The following is a 22,946-nucleotide window of genomic DNA, read 5'->3' on the forward strand; positions in this document are numbered from 1 at the left end:
TTTGCTAACTTTCTATAAAAATGTATTTTTCTTTCTTTTGGGCTTTGTATACCGAGTATGTCCACACCTCTGTCAGACCATTTAATTGGTAAACTACACGGTAATGTAAAACTTTTTAGTGATCCAATACGTAATATTGTAGTACACTTATCATAATTAGGTTTTAATCCAGAGAGGATAGCAAAAGTATCTAGATCCTCTATGAGGCCGTGGAGAGATTCTAATTGTGGTTTTAGAAGAAAACATGAATCATCAGGGTACAGTTTTTAGTTTTTAAACCACGGATTTCTAATCCCTTAATATTATTGTTTGATCTAATTTTAACAGCTAACATTTCAATGGCAATAATAAATAGATATGCCGATAGTGGACAACCTTGTTTTACTCCTCTAGATAGTTTGAAACTTTCTGAGATGTAGCCATTATTTACTATTTTACACCTAGGGTTACTATACATAACTTTAACCCATTTTATAAGAGATTCCCCAAAATTGAAATATTCTAGGCATTTATATGTAAACTCCAGTCGCACTTTATCAAAAGCCTTTTCAAATTCAGCTATGAAAACCAGGCCTGGTGTCCCCGATATTTCATAGTGTTCTATTGTTTCCAGTACTTGTCTTATATTATCTCCAATGTATCGTCCATGTAAAAAACCTGTCTGATTAGGATGAATAATATCTGACAATACTTGTTAATTCTATGTGCCAAGCATTTTGCTAGGATTTTTGCATCACAACACTGAAGTGTAAGAGGTCTCCAATTTTTTAAATGGACTGGATCTTTATATATACCACTTGGGTCCTGTTTCAGTAATAATGATATCAGACCTTCTTGTTGCATGTCTGATAATCTACCATTTATATAGGAGTGGTTAAAACATGCTAATAAAGGTCCTCTGAGTAAATCAAAAAATGTTTTGTATAAGTCCACTGGTATGCCATCCAGCCCTGGAGTTTTCCCAGCCTTAAAGGCCCCAATTGCATCAAGAAGTTCCTGCTCTGTAATTTGGCCTTCACATGAGTCTTTCTGAACAGATGTTAATTTTACATTGTTATTAGGAAAAAAATCCATACAATTAGTTTCAGTTAGTGGAGATGGAGGAGACTGAAACAAAAACATATACTTTACTCCCTCTTTCAAAATATAATTCGGTGAATCATGCGTGACTCCAGAATTTGTAACAAGTTTCAATACATTTTTTTTGGTAGCATGTCTATATTGAAGATTGAAAAAGAATTTGGTGCATTTTTCCCCATATTCCATCCAGTTCGCTTTATTTTTATAATATATTACACTGGATCTTTCTTGAATAAGTTCCTCCATTTCTTTTTGTTTTTCCTCTAACTTATTCTGTGCCTCTATGGTACCGTTTTTATTGCTATTTAACTGTACTGTTAGTCCTTCAATTTCCTTTGTTAATATGGACTCTTTTGATCTAAATTGCTTTAATTTTATAGATGAGTACTGAATTGCATGGCCTCTAAAGGCACATTTAAAAGTGTCCCATACAATAAGGGGATCTGCTGTACCTATGTTATGTCTGAAAAAGTCCGTTATAAATTCTTCTCTCCTAGTTCTAAACTATTTTTCATCTAGTCGGCTTTGATTAAGTTTCCAATATCCTCGCCCACGTGGAAATTCTGTAAGAGTAAAATATATGCCAATTATGTGATGATCAGACCGCATTCTGTCTCCTATCAACACTTTTTAAACTTTTGGTTCCAGAGAGAATGGCATAAGAAAGTAGTCAAGACAACTAGCTCGATTAAGCCTCCGCCATGTATATCTCACTAGGTCAGGGTATTTAAGTCTCCATATATCCACTAATTCCAATATATCCATGTCATTCATGATTTCCTTAAGAGCCTGAGGGTGATCGCTTGTAGTGTGATTTCCTTTCCGGTCCATAGAGGTATTTAAGACCGTATTAAAATCTCCCACCATAATAATAGAGTCTAGTGTTGCTTGTAGAGTTGATACATTATTATATATATTTTCAAAGAAGCTTGGATCATCATTATTTGGACCATATAGGTTAATAAGCCATATCTGTTTATTGTCCAATAACATATTTAAAATAATCCATCTACCTTGAGGATCTGTTTGGACAATTTGCACATTTGGATCAAAATTGCTGTTAATTAAAACCATCACCCCTTTTGAATTTCTTTCCCCATGGGAGAAATATATTTTGCCCCCCAGTCCTTTTTCCACAAAACTTAATCTAAAATTGTTGAATGAGTTTCCTGTAAACAATAAATACTATATTCCTTCCTTTAGCCAGGTAAATACTGATGGTCTTTTCTTATTATCTGCTAGGCCATTACAGTTGCAACTGGCTATACTTATTTCACCACTTACCATAATGAGACACACATTTCAATTATATTTATCAAAACATATGTTTGTAAACATACCATATATATATATATATATATATATATTTTTTAAATCCTGTTTCTTATTTTCCATATTTAGCTATTAATATTTGTAGTTTAAGGAGTATTGCCTTGTAATTCTGTTACAAGAAACCCACATACATTACATGACCAAAAGTATGTGGACACCTGCTCCTCAAACATCTCATTCCAAAACCCTGGAATTAATATGGAGTTGGTCTCCCTTTGCTACTATAACATCCTCACTCTTCTGGGAAGGCTTTCGACTAGATGTTGGAACATTGCTGCTGGGACTTGCTTCCATTCAGCCACAAGAGCCTTAGTGAGGTCAGGCACTGACGTTGGGCAATTAGCCCTGGCTCGCAGTAGCCATTCCACTTCATCCAAAGGTGTTCGATGGGTTTGAGGTCGGGGCTCTGTGCAGGCCAGTCAAGTTCTTTCAAATTGGTCTCAGCAAACCATTTACGTATGGACCTCGCTTTGTGCAAGGAGACATTGTCATGCTGAAACAGGAAAGGACCTTCCCCAAACTGTTTCCACAAAGTTGGAAGCACAGAATTGACTAGAATGTATGTATGCTGTAGCATTAAGATTTCCCTTCACTGGAACTAATGAACCATGAAAAACAGCCCCGGGCCATTATTCAAACTTTACAGTTGGCACGATGCATTCGGGGTGGCAGCATTCTCCTGGCATCTGCCAAACCCAGATTAATCCGTTGGACTGCCAGATGGTGAACTGTGATTCATCACTCCAGAGAACGCGTTTCCACTGGTCCAGAGTCCAATGGCGGTGCGCTTTACACCACTCCAGCCGACCCTTTGACATTGCACATGGTGATCTTAGGCTTAAAGCTCCCCACGAACAGTTATTGTGATGACGTTGCTTCCAGAGACGGTTTGGAACTAGGTAGTGAGTGTTGCAACCGAGGACAGTACTTCAGCACTCGTCGGTCCTGTTCTGTGAGCTTGTGTGGCCTACCACTTCGCGTCTGAGCAGTTGTTGCTCCTAGACGTTTCCACTTCACAATAACAGGACTTACAGTTGACCAGAGAAGCTCTAGCATGCCAGAGATATGACAAATTGACTTGTTGGAAAGGTTGTATCCTATGACAGTGCCACGTTGAAAGTCACTGAGCTCTTCAATACGGGCCATTCGACTGCCAATTTTTGTCTATGGAGATTGCATGGCTGTGCGCTCAATTTTATACACTGTCAGCAATAGGTGTGACTCAAATAGCCAAATCCCCTAATTTGAAAGAGTGTTCACATACTTTTGGCCATGTAGTGTATTTTCCACGTCACAATATCTTGACAAATGAAGTTGAAACAACAATGATTCAACCAGTGTGTCTCCAGTGGGATCAAACGTAAACCTATGCCAGTGAAGCACCAATTTTAGTAAATTATATTTTTTCTCGTCACACCTGGGTTATTGAAAATGCATCCCACAGATTTTTATTTAATAAGGAAAGTCAATTAAGAATAAATTCTTAACGACACCGGGCTAATTGTGCGCCGCCCTATGGGACTCTCAAACACGGACAGTTGTGATACAGCCTGGAATCAAACCAGGCTCTGTAGTGACGCCTCTAGCACTGAGATGCAGTGCCTTAGACCGCTGCGCCACTCGGGAGCCCTTAATAATGGAAACACCAATATAAAGTGTCCAAATAGGGCCACCAGAACAGCTTCAATGCTCCTTGGCATAGATTATACTAGTGTCTGGAGCTCTATTGGAGGGATACGATACCATTCTTCCACAAGAAATTCCATCATTTGTTGTTTTGTTGATGGTGGTGGAAAACACTGTCTCAGGCGCAGCTCCAGAATTTCCCATAAGTGTTCAATTTGGTTGAGATCTGGTGACACACACACATACACACGCTTTATGCTTCTTTGAGACCCCTCTTTCAAAATCACTGAGATCTCTTCTAGCCATGGTAGCTAAAATAATGGGCAAATGGGCATTTTTATACATGACCCTAAGCATGATGGGATGTTGTAATTGCTTAATTATCTCAGGAACCACACCTTTTATTAAGTACTTGCTTTCAATATACTTTGTATCATTTACATATCATATGATATCATATCATATAATTTACACAAGTGTTTATTTTATTACCTGTATGTAGCCCACGAAATAGGGGTAAATAAATATTGACAATTATCTCCCTTTAACAACTCCCTACACGCCAAGCTACGTAGCTGTGGGTGAGACACATCATCAGGTTAAAGGAAGGATACATCTGCTGTTATGTAAGTAGCTGTAAGTAACTTGGGAAAGGAGAAACAGAGAGGATGACAAACCAAGGACATTACATTGTAGCTGACTGTAATGTCAAATGTAACGTAAAACATTTAGACTGGGGAGTCAGGTGGTAGTAGTGTCACTGATTTGTATGCACCATATAGTTAATTACTGCAGTGGGCTGAAACACGGTCACACAGAGGGATTCTTCGTAGTCTTAAACAAGTCTACTTTGAAACAAAAGTATACACCCCACACACATCGGGGCGCCAAGGGTAGCCTAGTGGTTAGAGCATTGGATTAGTAACTGGAAGGTTGAAAGTTTAAATCCCCGAGCTGACAAGGTACAAATCTGTCGTTCTGCCCCTGAACAGGCAGTTAACCCACTGTTCCTAGGCCGTCATTGAAAATAAGAATTTGTTCTTAACTGACTTCCCTAGATAAAAAAAATAAAATGGTTATGGGCTTTAAAAAAAAGAAGACAAGTGTAATATGTCAGATATACAGTTGAAGTTGGAAGTTTACATACACTTAGGTTGGAGTCAATAAAACTTGTTTTTCAATCACTCCATACATTTCTTGTTAATAAACTATAGTTTTGGCAAGTCGGTTAGGACATTTACTTTGTGCATGACACAAGTAATTTTCCTTCTATTGTTAACAGACATATTATTTCACTTATAATTCACTGCATCACAATTCCAGTGGGTCAGAAGTTTGTGCATTTAAACAGCTTGGAAAATTCCAGAAAATGATGTCATGGCTTTAGAAGCTTCTGATAGGCTAATTGACATAATTCCCAGAAATGTCCGGGAACTTGCAGGTGCCTTGGTGGAAGAGTGGGGTCACATCTCACAGCAAGAACTGGCAAATCTGGTGCAGTTCATGAGGAGGAGATGCACTGCAGTACATATTGCAGCTGGTGGCCACACCAGATACTGACTGTTACTGTTAAGTTTGCTGAAAATAAACACAGTTGACAGTGAGAGGACGTTTGAGTTTATAACAAAACCTTTTGACATAGAAACACCGGATTTTCGTCATAAGAAAAACGTATCTTAATGAATGATGAAATTTAGAAAAAATATTAATAACAAATCCACCCATGAGGTCAAAGAGGGCGCTTTTGGTCATTAAGTTTTGGAAAAGGCTACAGTACTAGAAGTGGCTTCAGTGTAGATAAGAGTGTCTAATTAGTGAATATACTGAAGATCCAGTAGAATGTGAATGTATGTCAGGGCTGAGATGTGAAATGGTATTTTAGTAGAGATGAGCTGAGATGTTTGGTGATTGGGAGTGGAGAATGAAGGGTTGATGTTGTAGTGAGGCTGATGAGTGCGAGGCCGTGCATTGCGATCTGTCTCTGGTACACTCTTCGCTCGGGGGCCCTCCCGTTCACTCAGAGCACCCACAGAGCTCTGGGCACAGAGCAACAAAACAAACCCATCGCCATCCATCCCTCCATATATCCATCCATTCCAGCACTGCTGCCGGGGCCCTGGAGAGCTAACGAGGGCCACACACAGCGGCTCAGGCTCCAATGAAAAGCGGAACAACTAACTCTGACTGACTGTCTCTTTTTTCTTCCTCACCCTCTCTCTATTGCTCCTGGTTTCGAGTTCCCATTTATTCTCTCCCTCTCTCTCTCTCTCTCTCTCTCTCTCTCTCTCTCTCTCTCTCTCTCTCTCTCTCTCTCTCTCTCTCTCTCTCTCTCTCTCTCTCTCTCTCTCTCACTCCCTGCCTCCCTCTCTGCCAGCATGTTAGTGTTCTGGGGTCAGGTTTTCTTTTAATGGTTGGATCCAATTAAACAACAACATTTGACAACAGTAGTATCTTCAGTGGTAGTGATGTCCTGAAGTCAGAGCCGTAGGCCCACTAGTTATTCCTCATTTCCTCTCTATCTATCGCCCTCTCTCTCTCTTTCTATCTCTTCTCTCTCTCTCTCACTCACTCTCTTTTGCTCTCTGTTGTCACGTTTTGGCTCAAGGCTACTCATTTGGCTGTTTTGTTTCAGCACATACAAGCTATGATTATGAGCTAAATAGTGGTGGAGATTAAATATCTTGCTAATATCTTTTTTTAAATTCACAGTCATTTAAAATCCTGGATTCACTCAGATCTATGTCCTCTGTCAAAAGCCTTTTATTGAGAATAGAGAAACTCAACACCAGTAAAGCATCTCCAGGGCCTCAGTAAAATTCTTAACAATGTTTGACTATGGACAGCCTGCAGGTGTCCACTGACACGCAGATAGTTAATACATGTTTTGGTTTACTTTTTGCACAGAGACTATGGGATTGTTTCCCCTCAGTTTTAAGCTCCATGAAAATGCCCACTAAGCATTTCTTCCTCTCCTACTCACTCTGTGTTCTTCTCGTCTAGTTCCTCTCCTTACCCCCCATTCTCTCAGGTCACCCCAGTTAATGTCCTATTTACAGAGGGCATCTGTCAGCCTCCCTTTATGGGTCATGCCCCTCTCTCAAACTGAGACGCACCGCGCTGCTCCGCTACCCATTAGCCCATACAAATGGTGACCTGACAACCCTGCTGAGGACACACTCTGACCCTGCCACAGCTGGATCCGCCAGAAGTTGCCTTCTTCATCAGAAAGAATTCCTCTGCAAGTAAGTCCTTCAGGTCATAGAGAACTGCAGTCAACGAGTTCATCAACAATTCTCACAGATTGTAGCCGTGGTTAAACCCTGTAGCTCTCCACAGAGAAAGCAGGAATGGTATTGGTACCACTACGGAGTGACTGTGTCGGATGCATATGTTTTTTAAAGTTGAGAGAGAGGGTGTTGAATTAATTAAATAATTTTCAGTTGTGGTATTTCTTGTGTCTGAAAGCACAATGTTGTTGATTCAGAGGTCAGCAGCTGCCCTTGGGTTCCCGTGTCGGCGTCATGCAGGGAGAGAAAGACATGCCAGGAACCAGTTCTGCAACACAGTGTTGATACTCATTCAATGCAGGGGAAAACATTTAAGCGACATTGAAGGAACTCTCATCATAAATCTGCCCAAAAACAGAACAAAGGGAAGATTATTACAGATGCTCCCATTCGCTAAGTTGAGAACATGAATTGATGTCGTATACACGATGTACTGTGTGCATCAATATATTCTGTAACCTGTGTGTCTCTCACAGCCCATTAAACAAGGGTGAACGTAATCACTTCATAAAGTATGCCACTTCTCCCTCCATTCAAATTAAAGTAAGAGAGATGCAATGGAAAGCATGAACTTTAGTAACACTATAGCAACCATAAAGAGTGTTATGTCATTCTGGACTACTTGTATCAAACTCAGATCCAGTAGTCTTGAGATCGCTCCATTAAAGAGCCTCATCAGTGGCTCCCCCATTACAACTGCTCTCAGCTAGCGCCACCCAGTGGCAGCCAAGCATACTCATCGTATTATCTAAATGGAGTGTCATAGTGGAATTTTAAACAGCCATATTTCAACTAGCTGGTTCTCTAATGGAGTGGAGATTGGCGGTGTCCTTGAGTGCAGGTCACAGAGTCACTTGTAAGGCAGCTCAGGAGGGAAAGGAAAGCTGGTGTTTCACTAATGCCTGATGAAATGTGAATAAATACTAAAACACTGAGAAAAATCCAGAGTGCTGATGATGGAGCTCTTGGTTTCCCTCTCTCTGCCCAAGTGCCCCATGGGTAATTAGAGCTGCCCTCTAAGCGGTGCCTCCAGGCCTAGAGGCAAGTGGGATTTTGGGGAGCAGAGCAGCTAGCTATAGGCTGACACATGGCATCTCTGTGTGCACTATGCAGACCTCTCTGAATGGGTGGAATTAATGGGGCTTCATTGCATTTCCTTCACTTAACTTGAAGGGGAAGTGGTGAGGGAAGGGGGACTTTGAGAATAATGGGGTTTAGTAGTCTTGAAAACCCTAACCTAGGCAACACAGTGACTATGCAACACAGTGACTTGGCAACACAGTGACTATGCAACACGTGACTAGGCAATACAGTGACTAGGGTCTGGTTTCAATGATGGACTCTTTTTGGATAGAGGAACTACGTCACTGCCTAAGTCGATAAGAGGAAGAAATGTTCCAGGGACTCTCCCAACAAATCAAGAGGCAGACATGCCAGAATGTCACGATTCAAAACCAAAGTTTCCAAGCAAAAAAACCTTTGCAGTGGTTTTAGTTAATTAAGAAAGTAGATGCGAAATGAATGCAATCATTAAAAATAACCTCCATGATCTCCATCTTGCTAGCTACTATTTTTTATTTTATTGAACGGGAAAGAGTCCATCATTGAAACCAGACCCAAGTCACTGTGTTGCCTAGTCACTGTGTTGCCTAGTCACTGTTGCCTAGTCACTGTGTTGCCTAGGGTCTGGTTTTCAAGATTAGGGTTTAAGCCATGGCAACAAGGGGGAAATTCCACACACTAATTTGTTCACATACACAAACAAACACAGGCTGGTGTGTCAATCCCATCATCATTAAGCATATCAATACCTTCTGAATGTTACTTCTGCCAGAGACAGAGAGACAGAGAGACAGAGAGAGAGAGAGAGAGAGAGAGAGAGAGAGAGAGAGAGAGAGAGAGAGAGAGAGAGAGAGAGAGAGAGAGAGAGAGAGAGGGTCTGTGTTAGTTTTGTAATGTGTCTTGTGCAGGGGTTCCCAAACTTTTTCACCCAGGCCCCCTCCAGTGTTGGGGAACGTTACTACAAAATCTATGTCCTAAAAAAACCTAGCTAAAACCTTGCTAAAAACCTAGCTGACATGTGCTAGTTGATCTGGACATTTCTGACAAGTTATACATACAGGGCCTTCGGAATGTATTCAGACCCCTTGACTTCTTCCACATTTTGTTACGTTACAGTCTTATTCTAAAATGGATTACATACATTATTTTCCCTCAGCAATCTACACACAATACCCTATAATGACAAAGTGAAAACAGGTTCTAGCTAATTTTTGCAAATACCATATTTATATAAGTTTTCAGACCCTTTTCTATGAGACTCGAAATCAAGCTTAGGTACATCCTATGCAAGATGTTTCTACAACTTAATTGGAGTCCACCTGTGGTATATTAAATTGATTGGACATGATTTGGAAAGGCTCACACCTGTCTATATAAGGTCCCACAGTTGACAGTGCATGTCAGAGCAAAAACCAAGCCATGAGGTAGAAGGAATTCTCCATAGAGCTCCGAGACAGGATTGTGTCGAGGCACAAATCTGGGGAAGGGTATCAAAACAAATCTGGGGAAGGGTAATAAAACCAAATACTTATTTTCCACCATAAATTGCTAATAAATTCATAAAAAATCCTACAATGTGATTTTCTGGATTTGTTTTCTCATTTTGTCTGTCATAGTTGAAGTGTACCTATGATGAAAATTACAGGCCACTCTCATCTTTTTAAGTGGGAGAACTTGCACAATTGGTGGCTGACTAAATACTTTTTGCCCCACTGTACACATTCTCCGGATGGGACAACCCAAGGGCATTTCAGGAAATGGCTCAATGATGCACCCACCAGATGGAGGGGAGGACAAAGATGCCTATATTTATGTATGTATGCAGGTGCATGGGAGTTTAGAGTATCTGCCTTGACTCAGACTCTGAGGTCAGGCAGGTCTGTTTCTCATGGGATCTCCCATATGGTGACCCTGACAACTGGGCGCTTCCTGAGGTGGAAAGTTAGAGAGAGAAAGTGGAGAGTCAAGGTTCTTCCTATTTAAACAATTAGCATTTGTTTTGTCATGATAAAAGAAACATTTCTTTGAGACTAAATTTAACTCTCACACATTGAGACAAAGCGTAAATTGAATGTTGGATTTGAGAGGACACAAATGGGTAATAATAATAATACCGTATATGTATTGTATATAGTGCGTTTCATTACAAAATTGGTAGTCATGTAAACTGACACCTAAGATAGATGAAGAGATGTTTAAACAAGCTTGATTGGACAGTATAAACATTACATCAAACTAAATGTGATTGCTACATGGTGGAGCATTTGCGTGATGGGGTGCTTGGACTTGGCCAATTAAAATTTGTATAAATTCAAATTATTACAGGAGAGAGTGCTTGGGTTGTGCCGTGGCGGAGATATTTGTGGGCTATACTCGGCCTTGTCTCAGGATGGTAAGTTGGTGGTTGAAGATATCCCTCTAGTGGTGTGGAGGCTGTGCTTTGGCAAAGTAGGTGGGGTTATATCCTTCCTGTTTGGCCCTGTCCGGGGGTATCATCGGATGGGGCCACAGTGTCTCCTGACCCCTCCTGTCTCAGCCTCCAGTATTTATGCTGCAGTAGTTTATGTGTCGGGGGGCTAGGGTCAGTTTGTTATATCTGGAGTACTTTTCCTGTTTTATCCAGTGTCTTGTGTGAATTAAGTATGCTCTCTCTAATTCTCTCTTTCTCTCTTTCTTTCTCTCTCTCAGAGGACCTGAGCCCTAGGACCATGCCTCAGGACTACCTGGCATGATGACTCCTTGCTATCCCCAGTCCACCTGGCGTTGCTGCTACTCCAATTTCAACTGCTCTGCCTGCGGCTATGGAACCCTGACGTGCTACCTGTCCCAGACCTGCTGTTTTCAACTCTCTAGAGACAGCAGGAGCAGTAGAGATACTCTTAATGATCAGCTATGAAAAGCCAACTGACATTTACTCCTGAGGTGCTGACCTGTTGCACCCTTGACAACTACTGTGATTATTATTATTTGACCATGCTGGTAATTTATGAACATTTGAACATCTTGGCCATGTTCTGTTATAATCTCCACCCCTCATAGCCTGGTTCCTCTCTAGGTTTCTTCCTAGGTTTTGGCCTTTCTAGGGAGTTTTTCCTAGCCACCATGCTTCTACACCTGCATTGCTTGCTTTTTGGGGTTTTAGGCTGGGTTTCTGTACAGCACTTTGAGATATCAGCTGATGTAAGAAGGGCTATATAAATACATTTGATTTGATGTACTCTGTACTATATTGTAGTATTGTGCAACAGTGTAATTTTATCCGTTTTTTAATCCTTCAATGTAAAATTCATAGCTGCAGGAACAAGCAGTAGGAGTAGTGTGTGTGTGTGTGTGTGTTACTTTTAATTAAAACCCTAACCTTGGGTTTGAGTTAATTAATCCTAAATGTATTAGGGCAATCTGCAAACTCAAATTACTTGACCTGACGTTTTAATTATGAATCCATATTTTGTATGAACTATTACCACACAGTGTCACACCTGCTCACGCTCCCCCTCTCTGGAGCTCGAGTGGGTCAGGCTGCCCATCATTACGCACACCTGTCACCATCGTTACGCGCATCAGTGCTTCATTGAACTCACCTGTACTCTAACACCTATTGCTTGCCTCCTCTATATCTGTCTATTCCTCAGTTTGATCCCCATGTCAGCATTAATGTCGTTATGTTTCCCTTATCCAGATGCTGTCCGTGTTTTGTTTCATGTCTGTCATTTATTAAATATTCACTCCCTGTACTTGCTTCTCGTCTCCCAGCGTCTGTCCTCACACACAGAATATTAACTAGCAACACCTACATGTACTTATGCAAACATAGCAGTCCAAGTCAAGTTCCTAATACAGTGGCTCCTCCTAGGATTCATGACCAGAACTCCAACTCCAACCACTGTAGGTGGTGTTTACCTAGAGTTGCCTCTTCGTCACCACCTTCCATCCCTTTGGATACTCATCCAAGACCCCTTTGAGTCACATTAAAGGAAAAAAAAAAGGTCTGTCATATAACGGTTTGTCACTGGGGAGGGTGAGTGTGACTCAGAGTCTCTCTCACGGAGGTAGTGCCATGTTAACAACTTTGCCCCCCCCAACATTTCCGACACCAGTCTAAGAAGTTGGTGTAGAGAGCAGAGATGGGGGGATTGAGGTGAAGATAAACAGCCATAGCACCTCAAGGTAGCCTTCCCCAGAACAGCACCAAGCCTCATACCTACTTTTGTGTTCCCAAAATGCAAACATGGTGTTATTTGTCTTGACAGGTCTGTCATCAAAGCACAGGCCAAGTGCTCTCTCTTCACATGCACTTGAATTATCCATGGGTGCGTTGTGTGTCTTCAGCTCTTACAAGGATGAAGCAATGAGGTAATAAAACAAGGACTATTAGATCATGACTTGTAGTTTCCCCAACAACATTTTCTACATAATATCATCCATATTCTGCATTAAAATAAAAACCATTCATGCTTTGTTATTCCACTGAACTGTGGATTTCTAGGTTCAGATAAGAAGCAGATATAAACGCAGTCTTGTTGACAGCTGTACTTTCATATAAAGTTTGACTAACACTTAGAGACAGGGCCATGACAACAGAACAACTACTATGACACAAACATAACAAGCATGCAAAAAGTATGACTGAAGACTTTGTCCTCTAACACACTGTGACAGTAGCCTGAGCAAATGATGCTTCAGTCAAGGTCACTGCAAGTACACTTAAGTTTATTTGGACAATTTCTCTTTCACATGATTACTAGTGATGGGGTTGGTTCTGCTGACAACGGCTGTGTGAACGACAACATCTAATCAACATAAAAACAGGAAGAAGTCAGTCTAAAATTGTGCTTTAGACCATTTATCTAATGAACTGTAGTTCATTTAATGGATCAAAAACATGTTTCAAATCCAGCTTGAGAGACCAATACTTTGCATGCCTAACACTGGGAGAGTAACACAGACACTCTCACAGAACTGCGCACATAGTAAAATTTGGAGTGAATGGCTTTATTTAGATACAATTACAAAACAAGCAAACAATGTGCAAACAATATCATCCATACATAAATAACCATACATAACTAATATAGTATTCATAAATATCTACTGAAATCATTACATTTAGCAGCCAGCAACTGATCCTGAAATAAATAAAACAACAAATAAGGATGGGGTGTACAATACATTTCATTGGTCAGGTTGATTGTTGAAGGTGGTTACGTGAGCAACATACCAAGGTGAAGGGCCTTGTCTCCTTCAACATACAAGCACCTATGAGGTCATTCTTTTTATGAAACATGCTATGCTGTAATTACCTGTCTGATGCGATACCAGAGGTGCTGTCTTTTACAGAACATACAGTTTACTGTACTGTTCTACTGGATGATGCTATAGTTAACCAGTGCCAGGAGATGCAGTGAATACGTGCGTTTAATAAAAGGACTTTACACGTTTCATGCCTAGTCTAGTAAGTATAGATATGTTATTGCTCCTACTGATGGCCCAATGAAAATGATACAAGAATATGTATGATTTGATCCCAAACTTGACCCCAAAATTGTACAAACTTTTCCATAATAAATTACATTTCTGAGATGTCTGTTTCTTCATCCAGAGAACTAATGCAGATTTTGTGCACTTCAGCATTCATCCTTTATATCACACTATCAGCATCATTAACACTAAGGTGAGAGAGGTGAAGGCATAGAGGTGTATATAGCACACACCATCTGGTGGAAAGTGGAGTAGTTCATTGGAAGTCATGCTGAAACGCTGACTTGAGATACATGCTAACCTTCTTATAAATCATATTGATGATATTGGAAGATTTGTGAGAAAGTTCATGTTGTGCAACTTTCCCTCAGATCAGGATCATACCATTAGAGGCAATAAGGAAGGTCCGTAAACAAAAACTGGAAACTGAAGCAACATTTTTTTAAGCATACAAAAGGCAAGAGCATTGCTGGTGGGGAGTTACAAAACAATCATACTAAAACCAAGCATACACAGTACAAAAGCAGTGTGACTGACTAGACTCACTGAGATTCACCCTCCACGGTTTCATCAATAACCCACCTCCATTTTGAAAATGTAAATTAGAACATGTCTAAATACTACTGTGTGCAGTTCAGGCAGTTTAGCTGTGGCGACCGTTGATGATGTTCCCCCCAGGAGGAGCGATGTGGATGGAGTCCAGTATAGGCCGGAGTATCTGACCAAAGGGTCTAAATGGTTAGACAGAGGAACAGGCCAGAGGGTCAGAGAGGTACACAAGTCAGTAATGCATTACTAGTATCTGTCTCTCAGCTACTAAGTATGTAGACTCACGTGGAGAGCACTTCGGAGGGTAAGTCTGTGATGTAAGAAGGGATCTTCCGGCCTGTTAAGAACTGGGCCACCTCATTAGTGAAGGTGTTACAGTTGTGCTCAAACAACCTATACTTGTCACCTCTATGGAAGAATAACAACAGAAAGCAATCTCAGATCTAAATCAGCTATCACTGCTATGTTGTGTTCATGGCTGATGTGTCTACCAAAGTGGTGGTGTATGAGGTGAGTTACCCAAAAACAACACTTTTTTTGTGACACATTACACACACACCTGTATGTATTCTCTCCTAGCGAGGACAGGTAGTCCATGAAGATCTCCTCTGTCACCTCTGTGTTTCCCAATTCCACCACAGTGTCTGGGGAACCAAGCATTGTTCCCCCCTAAAACACATAAAGTCCATATTATCCTACAAAACACCAACCCCCAAAACTTCTCTGTATATCCGATGCGTTAAACTTCCCTCCTCTTTGAAGGTCATACCAATGTAGGCCTAGTCTTACTGTCAGCTAGTGCAAAACCATGCTAAAGAGTAGAGGGAACACTGAAGTAGGTCTTAGCAAATATTAGAAGGATATTAGCCAATACATCATTTTAGGCTTACCGGTGAGCAGCTGGAAATACCCACTCCTCCAAAGTAGAACTCGTCTCCATAAACCACAATGGCTGAGTGCCTGTGAGAATTGAAACACAAGACTGAGTGTACAGTAATGGATGGTTACAATATGGCCATGAAAATAATCCTTCGAAGAATTGCAGTGACAGTAAAGACAAAGTTGTGTGGATAAATTGTATTGTCACAAAATTATAGGTGGGAGATTTCTTACCAAATGCCATCAAGTTGTTTTCCTGTAACACATTAAAATATATATGTGTGTGACCGAGGCTTGACGCTGCTGATGAGCATACATGTCAATCAAGCTCGCACAAACCTGTTTTACTCGTCTTGTGTGTAGCTAGCATTTTAGCTAACGTAAACGTTGCAATATTGTTGAGCTGAAATTCTGAAGAATACGCCTTTGAATAGCTAGGCTATACTGTATAAACCAAGCTCAAACTTACTTAAATTGGCAGGTTGTAACGAACTAGCTAGCAAGTTAATAACAAACAAAAAATTATGCATTGCAAGAGTAATGTTGGCCTACCCAGCTAGCTAGCCATCAAAGGCTTGCCGACGTGCTCAATCAATCTCAACCCGCAGCTAACTACTAAAGCTACACAGCTTCGTTATCTGGAGAAGTTGTCGAGACTGAGCTTCACTTACCTAACATGATTGGGCTGAGATTGCGAGCCATTCCTCTTGACAGGTCGTATATATACAGTTGTACACTGTATGTTGTTGTGTCATTTTTATCCATTACGTTAAACCCCCAAATATGTGTTTATGTTAGCTAGCTAAGCTAACAGTAACGTTAGCTATTTTGCGGTTAGCTTGCCTTTCTAATGACTGCTGATTCGCTGGTTTTGCAAGGTTCCTGTTTACTGAAAAATGAGATTATATTATCAGCTAAATTACCTAAATTACCTGAACGTTGTACTTATGACGTTAGATATTTAGATGTCTGATTACAATCTACAAGTACCCTGGCTGTCAGAGACAGTTGTCCCCCATAAAATTGCAGATTGGCATCTCATGAGCTTGGTAGTGCATCAGCGCCTCCATGCGTCCACATAGCACTGTAGAGGTTCTGTGGAAGAATGTCTCTGTTATAAAATTTAAAAAAGCATTGCCATGATATTCTCTATCAAATCCCCAACTACAGCTCCTCGCATCTGAACATCATCAATAGTCTTTCTAGCCTATTAAATGGGATTCACCCAGTGTGGATGGGGAGTGACCATTGCGCGAGACAGTCGCTCTCCACTGTCCAGGTGCTATATTTCGGATTTACTATTCCCGCCGCTGTCCATGGTGCTGAATCTCATTTTGTTTGTTCAGTTTGTTTACTTGAACAACATCGTACCTTTCTACACTCATGACAACGTTCATGAAGACTTAGCCCTATCTTCAAACACCATCAACATGTAAGATTTATCCCAACCAAAATCCAGGCAGCCTTTAGTAATAGGCTAGCTATTATGAGGTGAAAATGCATCAGCATCTTCATTCCTCCGCATAGTGCAAAGGTTAGTTGGGGGTGATGTGATTGTCCTCCACCAAGTCTAAAGCAAGTAAATACAATACACCCATATTTCTGTGTGTATTATTGTTGCACTTGAGTCTTCAAGCTTCAGATCCAAGGGCATAGTGATTGTAGTTTTGTGGCAATCAATTATGGAATTGGACAGCAAAACCAACATTGATTGCATTGGGAGACTTCACAAGGTTTGACAGGTGAGTTTAGGGTTCTATACTTTTGTATACTTTTGTTTGGCATAACAAAACCCTTTACATATTCGGTTATGATCCATCAGGAGCTTGTAGTTCACTCCCACTTTGTTCACCTACAGGTTTACTCACTAACTAAGTGTCTGAAGGTTGTTGTCACATACAGTGCCTATCATAAGTATTCATCCCCTTGGATTTCTTCACATTTTATTGAGTTACAAATTGGAATAAAAATTGATTTAATTGTAATTTGTTTGTTAACGATCTACACTAAATACTCTGTAATGTCAAAGTGGAAGAAAAATCAATTTAAATGTTTTATTTTTATTAATGAAAAATAAAACACTAATTTACTGTATCTCGCCCACTGAGTCCATACATGATAGAAACACCTCTGACAGTGATCACAGCTGTGAGCCTTTTTAGGTAAGTCTCTAAGAGCTTTGCACACCTGAATTGTTTGCCCATTTGTCCATTATTTTCTAAATTGTTCAAGCCGTGCCATAGATTTTCAAGTGTTGCCATAGATTTTCAAACAGATTTAAGTCAAAACTGTAACTTGGCCACTGTCTTCTTGGTAAGCAACTCTAGTGTAGATTTGGCCTTGTGTTTTAGGTTATTGTCTAGTGTCTGGTGTAAAGCAGACTGAAGCTACTCCCCAGTCTTTGCCTATGTCAAGCATACCCATACCATGGTGCAGCCACCACCATGCTTGGAAATAAGGAGGCAGTTACTCAGCGATATGTTGGATTTGCCACAAACATAAGACTTTGCATTTAGGCCAAAATTGTATTCCTTTGCCGTACTTTAGCAATACTTACAGGATGGATGTTTTGGAATATTTGTATTCTGTATATTTGTATTTTTGTGGAGACACTACAATGTTGTTGATCCATCTTCAGTTTTCTCCCATCACAGCCATTGAACTCTGTAGCTGTTTTAAAATTACCAATGGCCTAATGGTGACGTCCCTGATCAGTTTCCTTACTGTCCTGCAGCTCAGTTCAGAAGGACGACTGTATCTGGGTGGTTTAATATATAATCCACAGCATGCTTAAAGAGATATTCAATGTCTGATTTGTTGTTGTTACCCATCTACCAATCACTGCCCTTCTTTATGAGTCTTTCAAAAAGCTCCCTGATCTTTGTAGTTGAATCTGTGCTTGAAATTCAATACTTGACTGAGGGAACTTACAGATGTTGTATGTATAGTATGGGGGACAGAGAAAGGGTTAGTCATTAAAAAAATCACGTCAACCCCTATTATTTCATTACATTTTACTCCTGAACTAATTTATGCTTGCCTAAACAAAGGGGGGGAATACTTATGCAACAGCTATATTTTAGTTATTTAATTGTTTTACATTTTAATTTTCTTTTCACTTTGAAATTATCAAGTATTTTGTATAGATCAATGACAAAAAAATATCACACAATGAAATATATTTCAATCAAAATTTGTAACGCAACATACTGAAAAAAACAATGAGGTTGAATCAATCAATCAAATTTATTTATAAAGGCCTTTTTACATCAGCCGATGTCACAAAGTGTTATACAGAAACCCAGCCTAAAACCCCAAACAGCAAGCAATGCAGATGTAGAAGCACGGCTAGGAAAAACTCCCTAGAAAGGCAGGAAACTAGGAAGAAATCTAGAGAGGAACCAGGCTCTGAGGGGTGGCCAGTCCTCTTCTGGCTGTGCCGTGTAGAGATTATAACAGTACATGTCCAAGATGTTCAAATGTTCATAGATTACCAGCAGGGTCAAATAATAATAATCACAGTGGTTGTAGAGGGTGCAACAGGTCAGCACCTCTGGAGTAAATGTCAGTTGGCTTTTCATAGCCGGTCATTCATAGTTAGAGACAGCAGGTGCGGTAGAGAGAGAGTCGAAAACAGCAGGAGCGGGACAAGGTAGCACATCCGGTGAACAGGTCAGGGTTCCATAGCCGCAGGCAGAACAGTTGAAACTGGAGCAGCAGCAAGACCAGGTAGACTAGGGACAGTGAATAGTGAATACTTATGATACCCACTGTAAAGGGCTCTACAAGTCTATGCAAACGGATCCGACCAAGGTCCGTTTGCGTCGCATTCCAAAAATGCAGACACATAAATGTACATAGACTACGTAGAGAGTGACACAAAAGGACTCCGTCAGCTCTGTTTGCGTGGACTGTTTAGACCACTTAAAGATTTGCGATGTAAATTTACTCACTCTTGAAAAGCGACTGCCCACAGCCAGCCCATAAGTCATATTGGAACCTGTGATTGAACAATGCTGTATATCAGCGTTATACTATATCACAAAATGAATATTTTGATTTGCAAAATACTTGTAGATTTTAATAGGGGTGCCAATATAGCACTGTGTTTGTGTGTGTGCACATATTCGCTTGTGCTTGCATGAGTCATGCGTATGTGTGTCCTGCCTGTTTTCATTTACATGTTCAGTCCAGTAGAGCAATCAACGCAAAAATCAATGTATTATAAATTTTCAATTTTGGAACAATAAATACAGTCGTTTTTTTATGCTCTAGCAAAGGTCACAGGTTAAAGTAGAGAGGTTGATCTACCAACACCTCCTTTTGCATTTTATTGGTCACCTTGGAAACAGTTACCATGACATCTGGAGATTGTCGATTATGCAAGAGACCCAGGTGCAGAGAGGAGGCTGTGGAAGGGGTATGTAGGCGTTTCAACAATGGGGCAAATCCTGGAACAAAAGTGGAATACAGCTTGGGGCTTCCCCAATAGAGATTCATATCAAATCTAACATCTAATTGTATTTGTCACATGCTTCATAAACAACAGGTTTAGACTAACAGTGAAATGCTTACTTACTGGTCCTTTTCCAACAATGCAGAGTTTTAAAAAATAAGTACCACAACCAAGTTGATGTGCAGGGGAACAAGGTAATTGAGGTAGCTATGTACTGTAGATATAGGTAGGGGTAAAGTGACTAGGCAACAGGATAGATAAGACAGTAGTAGCTGTGTGTGTGTGTGTGTGTGTGTGTGTGTGTGTGTGTGTGTGTGTGTGTGTGTGTGTGTGTGTGTGTGTGTGTGTGTGTGTGTGTGTGTGTGTGTGTGTGTGTGTGTGTGTGTGTGTGTGTGTGTGTGTGTGGAGTCAGTATGCATGTGGAAGCATGTGTGGGCATATGTAGTGTGTGTATGTTGGGGTGTCAGTGTAAGTATATGTGAATGTGTGGGTAGAGTCAGTGCAAGAGAGTTAGAGTAAAAAATGGTCAATGCAGTACTCTGGTTATCCATGTGATTAGCTATTTATCAGTCTTGTTTAGCATTCTTATGGCTTGGGGTAGAAGCTGTTTAGGATCCTGTTGGTTCCAGACTTGGTGAACAGGTACCGCTTGCCATGCGGTAGCAGAGACAACAGTCTATTGCTTGGGAGTTATTTACAATTTTTTGGGCCTTCCTCTGACACCGCCTGGTATAGAGGTACTAGATTGCAGGGAGCTTGGCCCCAGTGATGTACTGGGCCGTACTCACCACCTTCTGTAGCGCCTTGCGGTCGGCTGCCTTGCAGTTGCCGTAACAAGCGGTGATGCAGCCAGTCAAGATGCTTTCAAAGGTGCAGCTTTTTGAGGATTTCAGGGCCCATGCCAAATCTTTTCAGCCTCCTGAAGGGGAAGAGGCGATGTCGTGACCACTTCACAACTGTGTGAGTGTGTGTGGACCATGTTAATTCCTTAGTGATGTGGACACAGAGGAACTTTAAGCTCTCGACCCGCTCCACTTCAGACCCATCAATGTGGATGGGGACGTGCTCGCCCTTCCGTTTCCTGTAGTCTACGATCAGCTCATTTGTCTTGCTGACAATGAGGTAGAGGTTGTTGTCCTAGTGTAACGGATGTGAAACGGCTAGCTTAGTTAGCGGTGTGCGCTAAATAGCGTTTCAATCAGTGACGTCACTTGCTCTGAGACCTTGAAGTAGTTGTTCCCCTTGCTCTGCAAGGGCCGCGGCTTTTGTGGAGCGATGGGTAACGATGCTTCGAGGGTGACTGTTGATGTGTGCAGAAGGTCCCTGGTTCGCGCCCGGGTATGGGCGAGGGGACGGTCTAAAGTTATACTGTTACACTGGCACCACACTGCCAGGTCTCTGACCTCCTCCCTATAGGCTGCCTCATCGTCATCTTCTATCAGTCCTACCACCGTCTTGTTGTCAGCAAACTTGATGAGGGTGTTGGAGTTGTGTGGGGCCTCACAGTCATGGGTGAACAGGGAGCACAGGAGGGGACTAGGTTCGCACCCCTGAGGGGCCCCCGTGTTGTTGGCTGAGTATCTTGCACTGACCCTACGCACATTCACTGGACTTTATATACACACCATATACACACTCACACACACTACACTGTCACTCCCACACAAATCTCCCATACGCATAGCTGCAGGAAGATGTTTGGTGGTGGAGGGTGCTGTGAATTGCCTGCGCTACAGACGGTCCGCTAATACAGGACTAGTAAAGGCCCAGTGCCCTACTTTTCTACAACAACAAAAAAGGGTGCAGGAAGACCCGGATGCTGTAGCACCCTCAGCACCCCTACTTCCCGTGGCTATGCTCACACATTCAAACCATACTTACGTACACACTCAAACAGAAATAACACACACACACATGACGACACAACACAAACAAACATACATACGTACACACACTCACACACACTTTTGCACTCATCATTTGCTGCTGCTACTCTGTTCTTTATTTTACTCATATTATTATCTATTTGGTTGCCTAGTTACTTTACCCTGCCTTCATGTACATATCTACCGCAAGTACCTCGTATCTCTGCACATTGATCTGGAACTGGTACAACCCTGTATATAGCTCCATTCTTGTGTATTTTATTTTATTTGTCTTGTGTTGGTTAATATTATTTATTTAGTTTACTCTGCATCATTGGGAAATGTTTGTAAGCAAGCATTTCACTGTAAAGTCTATAACAGTTGTATTTGGTGCAAATTTGATTTGATGGTCAGCGTGGCGGATGTGTTGTTGCCTACCTTCACCGCCTGGGGCCGGCCCGTCAGTAAGTCCAGGATCCAGTTGCAGAGGAAGGTGTTCAATCCCAGGGTCCTGAGCTTGGTGATGAGCTTGGAGGGGACTATGGTGTTGAATGCTGAGAAATAGTCAATGAACAACATTCTTAGATAGGTATTCCTTTTGTATAGGTGGGTGAGGGCAGTGTGGAGTGCAATAGAGATTGCTTCATCTGTGGATCTGTTGCGGCGGAATGCGAATTGGAGTTGGTCCAGGGTGTCTGGGATGATGGTGTTGATGTGAGCCATGACCAGCCTTTCAAAGAATTTCATGGCTATAGATGTGATTGCTATGGGGGCGATAGTCACTTAGGCCGGTTACATTAACATTCTTAGGCACATGAATATGGTGGTCTGCTTGAAACAAGTTGGTATTACAGACCGGGTCAGGGATAGGTTGAAAATGTCAGTGAAGACACTTGCCAGCTGGTACGAGTCCTGGTATTTTGTCTGGCCCCGCAGCCTTTCGAATGTTATCTGTTCATCTGTTCTTACTCATCGGCTACGGAGAGCGAGATTACACAGTCGTTTGGAATAGCTGGTGCTCTCATGCATGGTTCAGGGTTGTTTGCCTCAATGTGAGCTTGTCTGGTAGGCTTGGGTCACTGGGCAGCGTCACTACTCCTTGTCATGTATTGTACTTGTATCAATGGGACCTATGCTTACAGATCTATAACACTTTTCAGGGCAGGGAGGGAGCTGTGAGGACATCTACTAGAGGTGAGTGATGTCTCCCAGAGGCCCACATACAAATTACAGACTTCACAGTCAATCAGCCAATCATCATAACTCTTGGATTTAAGCCATGTCAACCGAAGGTAAACACTGCATCCGTGCATGTGTGTATGCATTTGTTTA

At 41.4% G+C, this 22,946-nt stretch overlaps 1 protein-coding gene across 1 annotated transcript; it reads right to left on the minus strand.

Moving 5' to 3' along the window:
• Positions 1-13,360: 13,360 nt before the first annotated feature.
• Positions 13,361-16,318, minus strand: LOC139422235 (desumoylating isopeptidase 1a). Its single transcript, XM_071173408.1, has 6 exons — positions 15,965-16,318; positions 15,528-15,549; positions 15,305-15,374; positions 14,974-15,083; positions 14,700-14,822; positions 13,361-14,596 (listed from the first exon to the last, which is right to left on the minus strand). The coding sequence occupies exons 1-6, from the start codon at positions 16,056-16,058 to the stop codon at positions 14,509-14,511; spliced, it is 507 nt and encodes a 168-aa protein (XP_071029509.1). The 5' UTR covers positions 16,059-16,318; the 3' UTR covers positions 13,361-14,508.
• Between the last annotated feature and the right edge of the window lie 6,628 nt (positions 16,319-22,946).

Source organism: Oncorhynchus clarkii, chromosome 12 (genome assembly GCF_045791955.1).
Source record: "Oncorhynchus clarkii lewisi isolate Uvic-CL-2024 chromosome 12, UVic_Ocla_1.0, whole genome shotgun sequence".
Lineage (NCBI taxonomy): Eukaryota > Metazoa > Chordata > Actinopteri > Salmoniformes > Salmonidae > Oncorhynchus > Oncorhynchus clarkii.

Coding starts and splice junctions, on each gene's coding strand:
- LOC139422235 (XM_071173408.1), bottom strand. CDS start 16,058: ATGGATAAAAATGACACAACAACATACAGTGTACAACTGTATATATAC. Junction 15,550..15,964: donor TCTCAGCCCAATCATGTTAG/GTAAGTGAAGCT, acceptor AATGTGTTACAG/GAAAACAACTTGATGGCATT. Junction 15,084..15,304: donor GTATTTCCAGCTGCTCACCG/GTAAGCCTAAAA, acceptor TATGTGTTTTAG/GGGGGAACAATGCTTGGTTC.